We start from the raw sequence: 11,230 nt of genomic DNA, 5'->3' as shown, positions 1-11,230 counted from the left end.
GCCCAGCAACAGGACGCGAGGCAACGGGCACAAACTGAAACACAGACAGTTCCATCTGAACATGAGGAAAAACTTCTTCACTATGAGGGTGACAGAGCACTGGAACAGGTTGCCCAGAGAGGTTGTGGAGTCTCCTTCTCTGGAGATATTCAAAACCCGCCTGGACACGATCCTGGGCAACGTGCTCTAGGTGACCCTGCTTGAGCAGGGGGGTTGGACTAGCTGATCTCCAGAGGTCCCTTCCAACCTCAACCATTCTGTGATTCTGTGATACTATTCAATAAATTAAAATTTTGCCCATTAAAAATGCAGAATATAGAAAAATTTGTTCACAGTATTAACCAATTTTCTGTTTTTAGGATTTTAGGAATGCAATTACAGTTCTGTTGGGCCTAGTGAGATTTTTAGTTCAGCATGGATATTATAAGTTTCATGTCTCCATAGTTTATTTCCTTTTCTGATTTTCATCTACCTTCCAACAAACTGCAAATATTTTTGCCTTTGTCTGTCTGTTACAAATTTTGTATCTCCCTAATTGGATATCATACTATTGCTTTGTGCAGGATGAAAACCACACCAATTTTACAGAAGACTAAATACAGAATTTTCCTCAGACAGTCACAAGCAGTTTTATCAAGGGAAACACATATTTGGGGATTATATTTAAATACAACTTTTAATTTTACTTTAAAGGCTTTTAAAGATGCATTTGAACTCTCTATGAATATAACCTGTCGGCTGGGATGTCCTAGATTGAGCTATAGGTGTGTGACAAAGCACAGTGAGATAGTGACATCAGTGTTAAGAAAAAAATCCAGAAAATTTCAAAAATATTGAAAAACCATATGTGGTAATCTGTGGCTGCATGTGGAAAAACTCAGATTGCCAGTTACAGTGAGAGCACACATGGGTCATGAAATTACAAAATCATCAGCAATTATGTGTGAGAACTCAGGAAAGCTGGAACATGAGAAGGTCAGAAAGTGAAATATGCTACCTATCCTTTACAGAGAAATAGCGGAAAACTTAAGTTGCCTTCAGCTTCAATTATCTGTTGACAACATAAATGTTTCTCCTAGTTTTAACACTTAAAAAAGGGAGTGAGTGACAGCCTATGGGCTCCTGTGAGGAATGGGTACAGTGCTGTACCAGCCTAACTTTTCAGTCTGTAGACAGAAGAGAAACACCCCTTCCCCTGTTTTTAGATAGGGCTGTCAGGCTCCTCCAGCTTCAGATACCATCTCTGGATGCCTCCTAGGGAAACAATCCCATCAGCGTGGCTGCCTTGTATTTTACGTGAAACCAGACGGGCACTGCTATGTATCCTGGGCTCCTCGCTTTCAGCGTCTCCCCACCTCCTCCTTTGCAGGCAAGGCCTACGTGGCCCTGCCGCCGGCCATGTTGGGATTGAGCCCAACCGCAAAAAAAAAACGCGTTTCTTTTTGGCAGGGTTGATTTGCTATTGCTGTAGAAATCCGAGCAGAGCAGAGGAGCAGCGGTGGGGGTACAAAGGACTAACTGTAACAGGATAAAGGCCACAAGCAGTCCCCTATCAGCCCGCTGCCCCCCGGGCCTCCACTCGGGGCTCGTCGCGCCACCCCTCCGCAAAGGCCGCCACGCCGCAGCCAACCGCCCACCCCCCGCAGCGGCGCTTCCGGCCCCACACCCGCCGGGCTACGTAGCTTCCGCTCCGAAGCGCTCCCGCGGCGTCATTTCCCCTGCCGCCTCGGTCGCCGTTTCCTGCCCGGCCGGAGGGGGCTTGTGTCCCTGCCCCGCGTCCCTGCGCGCGCGCGCCCCGCCGCCCGCCCAACCGCCGCCGCCATGGCGATGAGACAGACCCCGCTGACGTGCTCGGGGCACACGCGGCCCGTGGTGGACCTGGCCTTCAGCGGCATCACCCCTTACGGCTACTTCCTCATCAGCGCCTGCAAGGGTGAGGTCCCGCCGGCCGCGGCGGGCTCCGCGGGGCGGGGGGGGGAGGGGGAAGCGCCCCGCGGGGGGCGCCCCGCGGGGCGGTGGCGGCGGCGGCCCCTTTGTTCAGCCTCGCCGGCGCCGGGCGGGCAGGTGAGGCGGGGGTGGCCCCGGCCCAAGGCCCGCCCTCGCCCCCGGTGTCCGTGTGTGTGGGGGGGGGCGGCAGTGCTGCTTCCCAGCGGCTGCTTCCCGGGCGCCTTCGTGTGGGGGCCGCTACTTGGGAGCGTGGGGAAGAAGCCGCGTTAGGTGGGCCGAGCGGCCAGTGTTAGCGGCGATAGTCGGGCTGGGATGGCTTGTTCACCCAGCGAGACGCTGACGCTCTGACAGTGATACCCAGTTTCAGCCTGATCAAATGAGAAAGAGTCCTGACAGCTGGCTGTGGTGTTTAATTACCAATTTAACCCCTGCAGCTTGACAGTTCATTCAGCTCGGGTCCAAATAAATAAAGCTTTGTAAAAAGACTTGTTCCTAAACCAGCCCTTTTTTACCCTCTGCCCGCATGTACTGTACATCTTAAATTGGGTTCTTTTTTTAATCAAGGTGACTGTCATGGTGGATGTAGAATGGTGATGTCACTTTCCTTTTGCATGAGAACTTTCTTCTGCTCATTATGAGAATAGCATTTTGACTTCATACATGCATATATTAATCTTATGTATGTATTCATGAACTTAAAAGGATCTCCCTCCCTGCCTTGGAGTGCTTCATATTCAGCTTTCCTTCTTCTCATGGGAGCAACTTCTTTTATAGCTTTCCAAAAGAAAATAATCCTAGGAAGGGCTTTCTAATTCCATTTCATTTTTACAACTCTTCTCTGTATATTTTGAACATATAGATATAAGACTCCTTTTTCAGCAATATTAGTCTGAAAATTTTATTCTAAAAACAAAAGAGCTCTTCTGCCTGTAGAGGAAGACTGGAGTAAAACCAAAGCTAAATGTTCCTTTCTCCTTCTCTATCCCTCTTCTCCCTTAAAAACAAACCCAAAGAAAATTTGTATTTACTTTGCAATAGTATTTTAAGGTCTATATAGAATTTTAGATGTTCACAGCAAGTGCAGCTGCATAGCTAAGCTCTTTAGCTAAACTCTTTTTCAAAAAATAGCATCATAAAATATGTGATGTTTCCCCAAAGGAAGGTGTCTGGTGACAATTTCTTTTTTGTTCCATGTTTGTATAAAAGAATCTTCTTAAAATAGTTTCATTTTATTTGATAACATTATCTGAACATTGGTTTTCTTTTTGTGAAGATGGTAAGCCTATGCTACGTCAGGGTGACACGGGAGACTGGATTGGAACATTTCTAGGTCATAAAGGTGCTGTTTGGGGTGCTACTTTGAACAAGGATGCCACTAAAGCAGCTACAGCAGCAGCTGATTTTACAGCGTAAGTGATTACCTGCTTTTGAAGTCTCACTGTGTTTTGATTTTAGTCAATGATATTTTTATATAAGTTACTGATTTTATGCAGCTCTAATCTTTAGCACTGTAGAATGCTAAAATCAGAGTTGAAGGGGGGGGGGTGGTTTTTTTTGGTTTTTTTGCTCCTTCTGGTTAGCCATGATTTATTGCTTATTTTCTGTTGCTCATAGCTGGGGCAAATAAGCTTGTAACACCAAAATTTTCATAGCATCATAGAATTCATAATAGCTACCATTTTGTGGTTTTTGAAACATATAGAGTATTCCAGAAAACTCTTGCAAAAAAAAAATCATTTTTTTCTTTTTATTTACTGTCTGTAGTGTATATTAATATTTAGCACTTTGACTCTTGTTATTAGATGGCATTTTATAGTAAGCTGCAGAGGACAGCTGCACTTATCTGTCTTTAAAATAGTAATAATTCTGCATTATCCTGAAGAAGAGGGGCAAAGAAAATGGCAGGATAGTACAAAAAAACTTTAATAAGAGCATATAAATTATTCTTATTGACTAACTGGGTTATTACTTATCAGAATGTAGTACTTATGACAAAATGTTACGAGGGTGTCAGGAAATATTGTTTACAAGCTGATCTGACTTCCAAGTTGGTTTGTCTCAGTGCTACTAAAATTTAAATGTTTTCTCTTGTCATTTAGCAAAGTGTGGGATGCTGTGTCAGGGGATGAGCTAATCACATTGGCTCACAAGCACATTGTCAAAAGTGTGGATTTTACACAGGTATGAAAAAACTTTGTATCTTACTTTCCAGAGAAGTAAGCACTTAAATGTATTTTGGTATTTGCTGTTTTTCTTTTTTTTATGTGTGTAACAGGCAAATATTCTAGCATACCACTTCTAGCTTTTTAAGGTCATAATTTAAATAAGTGTGTTAGTAGACTGAGAGAAAGAACTGTTATTTTAAGACTCATGGATGAAGGCTGATGTTTCAATTCAAAATAGAGCTGACTCTTTGTAACTTCTGTTTCAGGATAGTGATTATCTGTTAACAGGTGGACAAGATAAATTGTTGCGTATCTATGATTTGAGTAAGCCAGAAGCAGGTGAGTCTGCTTTTATAACTGATTTTTGTTTTTGAGAATTAAATAAAAGTTCTGAAAATTTTCAGAACTTTCAGATCTGCTTTCCATTATGAATTACAAAAGAAAAATTCAGGATTGTTTTGCACAAATGGTGTATATAACCTTTTACTATAGTAAGATAATCTGAAGTCTGTAACATTTTAAGCTTATCCTTCCACAAGCGAGTTAGAGCTTATAAAAGGTTAAGCAGTTTGAGGCATAAGATCTCAAAGATCTTCAACGATAGCGTTTCAGTGCAACACAAATCTATTAGGAGTGGGTCCACTTAAAATTAAGCCACCTGACAATAGAGACAAGTTTCTGCATATTTAAGTGTGTTTAAATTCATATTCATATTAATATTGATACTGAACTAGTGAAGATTGCTATTGAGCTAGAGAAGACTGTTCAACTAGTGAAACTTTTTGTGTGTCTGATTCTCTGAATTTAATCTGCATTTATCCTGTTCCTGGAATAAGATCCATGAATAGAGCTGTAAGTGCTTGAAGTAATCTTACAGTTTTTGGCAAATGGAAATCCATGTAGAATAATAGTGCTCTTCAACTGCTGTATGGCATTATTTTCTTTTCTTATATGTACTAAAATACTTGCTTTAATTTTAAGAACCTCAAGTTATCAGCGGGCATACTTCTGGCATTAAAAAGGCTTTATGGAGCAGTGATGACAAACAGATTCTTTCAGCTGATGATAAAACTGTCCGGTAAGAAAAAGTAACTTTTAGTTTTCTGAAGAAGCTCACTGTTGTTTGTTTTTTTTATAATCTATTTCAGAATATCATTATCTCTTTCTGTAAAAGAAACAAGTAATGTCAGTTATTTGGTTCTAGATTATTGTAGTTCTCTATGCTTTTGGACATTTTAATCTTGTAACAATTTTAATCTACCCTATAATATTGTAGCAACAGAGTAACTTCCTACAATAATTTGCCTCTATCTAATAGTTTGTGCTAAATGCCTTAACCTTGGGCAACCTCAGAAGAGTAGATCTTTTTGTGAACTTAATAGTTATAACGAATGAATGCCTTTTGTAAACCTAGAGAAGATGAATTTATAGATGAGGTCTTGTGAGTATGCTTTGTGCAGAGGTATTGCTGCCTTTGTCTTCCACAAGCAAGCCTTCAAAAATGCACAAGGCAAGGACTAGCCAGAAGCTGAGGTGAAAGACTAGGGAGGGTATCTGGAAACAGTGCATTGTTGACAAATTTAACCCTTATTCTATGCTGTGCTGATAAATTGAGTAGACTTTAGTGTTTGTATAAGAGGGCTAATCCATTCATAGTGTTTTGTTTACTTTGTGCCCAACTGGTAGGAGATGAGCTGAAACCTAGACAAACCTGGATGCTGGGGAGGTGGATCAACAAAGACCATTCCTCAGACTAAGCTGCCCAGAAAAGATGGGAGAAGTACCTTTCTGCTTCCTCAGCTTTCTGGCCAGTATGATCTGATGCCTAGCTGTCTCATCATTCTTTTATTTATGCACAGAGGAGACAAATAGTGTGGCTTTCTGATTTGTAGAAGGGGGGATTGAAGACACTGGTGCCATATCCATGCAGTCTCTACAGCTCCAGTTCTTTCCAGTTTCCCAGTACTCAAGAGGGGCAAGAGCCTTGTGTTATGTTTTTTGTGTTTTTTTTTGTTTGTTTTGTTTTTTTTCCTCGCTGAGTCTTAGAGATAGAAATGTAGCTGTCGTCTAATGAATGAAACTTCTTATTTGTCATAGCAAAACAACTTCCTTTCCTTTCTTTTTAGATAGCCGTTGCATCCCTAGATAGGAAACTAAATTGCATTAAATGAAACTGTATTCTGTGTATAAATTGGCATTAGTACCTCTTTTACTTTTGAGGTTAAGAGGCAGATTGGGACTTTCAAGCCTTGGTTTTAGAAAGTTGTATTGCTCAGGAGGCTTGAAACAAGTTTTTTAATCTCTAAGGAAATCCTTGAATAGTTTAAAGGTGTGTGTGCCATTTAAAGTTGTTGCAATAAGTTTCAAAAGTAGTGGTATTTTAATGTAAGCCTGTTTTAATTTTCTGCTGGGCAAAACTTTAAGATAAGAATGCCACTGAATATCCAACATACCTATGGAGTCAAATGAAGTTCTTTACTGGGTGGCTTTTTTTTTAAACCCAAAGCTTTTTTTTAAACCCAAAATGCATGGGGGTGAGAACTGCTTGATTTGCTGAAGTAATCTGAGTCTCGTTTCTTTGTAGCCTCTGGGACCGGAATACCATGACTGAAGTAAAGGCATTAAATGTTGCAATGTCAGTGAGCAGCATGGAGTATGTTCCAGAAGGACAGATACTTGTGATAACCTATGGGAAGACCATTGCTTTTCATAGTGCAGAAACGTGAGTCTAAAACAGAACAATTTCCTAGGCTGATTAATAGGTTTGGTTATGTTGGTAAAGTTGGCTGTACAAAACCAAGTTACTGAGTCACCAGAATTGGCTTCGGTGGATATCTTTGCCATCCAATCAGTTGCAAAGTGCAATGCATTTACCCTTTTCTAAAAATAATGATTTCTAACTGTCTGTAAAATGCTAGACTGTAAATATTCACTGCTGTTGTTATAGTTGATACTAATTGTCGTTATGGTTAAATAAGTGTTTTGTCCAGGGTTCAGTTTAGTGCTTTTCAGAGAACTAGTTATTAATACATCTGTATGATGTCTTAAGGAAGCAAGTTACATACTTAAGCAGATTCCAGAAAGTATTACTAAATGTGTGAGACTTCTGTTTTGCTTAATCTTAACTTTTTGTTTCTAACTTGATAAGCTCCACTTGCAAGTATTAAAACTTGTTTCAAAAACTGTAGGTGGGTGTGTTTTGTTTTTCTTAAAGGCAGTTGTGATTTGTAGAATCAAAGTTTCTTTGCTTTCAGGATATATATATATATATATATATATATATATATATTTTAACTCTTATTAACAAACTTCTCCCTCAGTCTAGAGCAGATTAAATCATTTGAAGCTCCTGCTACAATCAATTCTGCATCACTTCACCCTGAGAAAGAATGTCTGGTTGCAGGCGGTGAAGATTTTAAACTCTATAAATATGACTATAATACAGGAGAAGAATTAGGTATGTTTGTCTTCTGTAATCAAAAATGAGTTCTGAAATTAGTTTGATGAGATTCTAGTAGATGAAACTGTTACACTTAAATCGAATAAGGTCTTAGCATAGCATACTGTGTAAGCAGATAAAGAGTTTTGCTGTCAGTTAAGTGTTTGTATTATCTCACTACACCTAACGTTCTTTAGAACCAATTAAAGCCTGCTTTAAACAACAGCTATCAAAACACAAAAAAGTTGAACCATTCAGTATTGATGTAGTGGCAAGCTATATGCTAACTTAAATGTTGTAGTATAGCATTCATCAGATATGTCTAATGAGTCAGAACCACTTGCTTTCATAAATAGTGTAACTTTTTTGAGGGGAGGGTGATATAAGTTTGTTAGTTGATTCTATCCTCATTTAGAATTTTGTGCGCAGTGAGTGGTTGGAGAACCAGAATATGTGCACTCTGTGCTACTGGCTTGCTTTTTAGTTTTGCCTAGAATAAATAAGCACCTGTTTCTTGCCATTAATAAATTACTATTATGTTACCTAAATTAGAGATCACTGAGATACCAATTAGTAGAAGCTTTATTTTATATCAGAAGTAAAATATTGGAAAAGTGCCTCCCATCAATTTTTTTTCCTCTTCTGATTAATTTCTACATACTAATTTCACTTGTAGAAGACAATTTGAAAATCATATCAATATATTCTCTTCTAGAATCCTACAAAGGACACTTTGGTCCCATTCACTGTGTGAGATTTAGCCCTGATGGAGAGTTATATGCCAGTGGCTCTGAGGATGGCACACTAAGGCTGTGGCAGACAACAGTAGGGAAAACCTATGGTCTTTGGAAATGTGTAGTTCCTGGTAAGTGTGCGCACATTTTCCTGGTGAAACTTGGCTGCTTCATGTGCACTTTTGAAAGTTGTTAAACAAATACAATTTTCTACATGAGAATAATGTCTGGCAGTAATAGCATAAATTATGAACATCTGAATTTCCTACAGCATCCCTACTATCTTAACACACTCTTGTGTGATGGATATAAGGATTTGCTGTTATGGCTGTCAGTTAATCAATTAATTTCAAACCTATAAGCTTATTGAATATAGACATGTTGCAGATATTTAAGCAAGTAGTCTGTTACATTTTGATGTTATAGAGCAAGAAATATGAAATCCATTTTTATAAATACTTAAGGATATAAGAGCCTCTAGAAAAAAGTGCAGATACGTGTTTTTTTCTATGCACTTTGGTTCTCTACCCTTTGGGGGGGGCGGAAATAAAAACCAGTGTCTAGAAAACTGCAGGCAGATATCCATTAATGGAATTTCTTACCCAACTCTTCTCTCTTCAACCTTAAATGAATAAGTGAAAGCTTTATTTTCTGATTTAGGCGCATGGATGGGTGTGGGGGAGTCAACTGAAGATACTAACTGTTTTTTCTTCCTACAGAAGAGGAGAATGCAGAAGCAGCAAAAGCAAGGACCACCCTTCCAGGAACTGCAGAGGAGGAATTAGGTAATGCACTGAACTGCCAACTTCAAATCAGCTAACTGTTAAAAGATCAGTAAAGGCAGTAGCATTCCTTAGTATGGAAGAGCTAGCTTTTTCCCAAGTACCTTCTGGCACTTTTTGCTCTTCTCACATCTTTGACTGCATTTTCGTGAAAGAAACTGTGGGAAGTGTCAGACTAGTGATGAGCTGTGTGATCTTGCAGGCTGTCCAAACAGACTTGGTAGAATAACTGAATTGAATTAAATGAAAAACAGTCTGAATTGATCTTTACTGTGAAAGAATCCTTTCAACTTTCCTTTTGTTTATATATCTAAGGTGAAGTAATGCCCTTTTTATTTAATTGCAGAAGATCTTGCCTCTGAAAACTCAGATTCAGTGTACAGCTCAACTCCTGAAGTTAAGGCCTGAGTATCACAACTGTTATACAACATATGGACATATGAGACTAAATCAAGTGAACAGTGCAGCAGCAGCCTTCCAGAGTGCACTCTCTACATAAGGCAAAGATGGGCAGTAATTGATGAGAATGCGGTGGAACTGGCTAGGTGTTGTCTGTAAGAGAACTGAGTATCCAAAAAAAGAAAAAAAAGACAAGTAGTAGAGTTTTGCTATCTTCTTAGCATAGCTGCCTACTGTCTTTTGAATGAAGCGTGCAAGCCAAGATCCAGTCTCTCCAATTTCAATTAGACTCATTGTAGTGTGTTTTCTTTATTATGGAGAAGAGATATAATGGCTTTTACCCTTTTTTTTTTTTTTTCTTGAAAGTTGGAAGATTTGGCTTTAGTTGTAAAGAAGGGATTATGTACTAAAGTATTTGATTCGGGTTTTGTTTCATTGTACACTGCTTATGAACATTTAACTATTTTCAGTTGTCTAAATAAAATGCCTCTCAAAACTCATATCTTACTGTTTAGCATTGGGCTCATGGAATGGAAAAGCAACCAAGTTACTGCATAATCCTTTCTAGCATCTATTGGGTTGGTTTTTTTGTGTGTACTAAACAAAGAGGGAAAGCAATAAGAATGTTTTAGTGTTGGGACAGCGAGTGGCAGGTTCCTTGATTTCTAAGCCTTGTCTTTTTATTCTTTAAAGTTTGAATGTAAAAGTGAGTCTCTAAAATCAAAAACTTTGAAAATTCCTAAAGGTACTGCCTGAAACACTTGGTTGTACATGAAAATACCAGAGGTTGGCTATGAATCTGTACAAAGCTTGGGTTTAGTCCTCTAGACTGGCTAAAAAGTTACTCTTTCAAGATTATACATCATATTTTCTTCATTAAAGAAAATATTGCCATTCTTCCACTTGTCACTTCCTTTAATATTACACTGAAAAGTGTATTAAATGCACTGAATATAGAAAGGAGAAGAACTGGCTAAACAAAATTCAAGAAGAATGTTGCGAAGGAGTGATATTGAAACCCTAATTTATAGGAATAGCTTTGTGTCCTGAATGTTACCTAGTTTTGTCATGTAAATCCTTAAGTTATTCGTGTACCCTTTTATTTTTTCATATTCAGATTTGTCCTTAATATTCTCTTTGGATTTTTCCCCAAAGGAGTTAAATAATACTATCTTATCAGCTTAGAAGAAAAGTGAAACTTAAAGTTTGAAAACAAAAGAAATAGAGTAACATAAAGGAAAATAAAGAATGATGCAATGAGTCTTGATTTTTGCAAGTCCAGTGTTAGTATTAAGAATGTTATTTCACTGACTGAACTCCAAAACTCAGTTTGGAAATACCTGTTTGAATTTTATCACAAAAGTAAATGGGGGGTTGTGAGTTGCTTGCAGCTGATTGGTTGTTTCAGTGTTTTCATTAATTTTATTAAGGCTCAAGAGAATTCCAAATCTAGTACTTCACACTAAACTTTTTACTTTGCAAGCTGAGGGCTGTGTTTAAAAAAATACAACAACAAAAAAAGAACACCACCCCTGGTGGAACTTATTTGCTCCTCATTTTGGGTAGGTTCTCTTTAGCTTTTTGTAGGGAAGTCTGGAATAACCTCCTCAAATTTAAGAGCTGTGATCCTTATGCTGCTTTACATGATGCTGTCACAAGCTTGTAAAGTGCCTTTGCTAGCCCTGAAGGAGTGGGCATAAGGTTACAAGACGTTTGTTTCATTTAGGTAAGAATGTTAGCAACACTTAATACTTGATGCAAGTT

General features: G+C 38.8%; 1 protein-coding gene across 2 annotated transcripts; it reads left to right on the top strand.

Annotated features, from left to right (window-relative positions):
- Positions 1–1,713: 1,713 nt before the first annotated feature.
- Positions 1,714–9,966, top strand: STRAP (serine/threonine kinase receptor associated protein). 2 transcript variants are annotated; one of them, XM_067306538.1, is made up of 10 exons: positions 1,715–1,933; positions 3,221–3,356; positions 4,047–4,128; positions 4,379–4,451; positions 5,094–5,190; positions 6,697–6,834; positions 7,433–7,569; positions 8,267–8,416; positions 9,005–9,070; positions 9,414–9,966. In XM_067306538.1, the coding sequence occupies exons 1-10, from the start codon at positions 1,822–1,824 to the stop codon at positions 9,473–9,475; spliced, it is 1,053 nt and encodes a 350-aa protein (XP_067162639.1). In that variant the 5' UTR covers positions 1,715–1,821; the 3' UTR covers positions 9,476–9,966. The 2 variants fall into 2 exon arrangements, with proteins under 2 accessions (XP_067162642.1, XP_067162639.1); XM_067306541.1 differs by lacking the exon at positions 8,267–8,416 and having other exon boundaries at positions 1,714–1,933.
- The last annotated feature ends 1,264 nt before the right edge of the window (positions 9,967–11,230 follow it).

Source organism: Apteryx mantelli, chromosome 1 (assembly GCF_036417845.1).
Source record: "Apteryx mantelli isolate bAptMan1 chromosome 1, bAptMan1.hap1, whole genome shotgun sequence".
In the NCBI taxonomy this organism is placed as follows: domain Eukaryota; kingdom Metazoa; phylum Chordata; class Aves; order Apterygiformes; family Apterygidae; genus Apteryx; species Apteryx mantelli.
The sequence above is the reverse complement of the archived record's forward strand: the minus strand, read 5'-3'. Positions and strand labels throughout refer to the sequence as shown.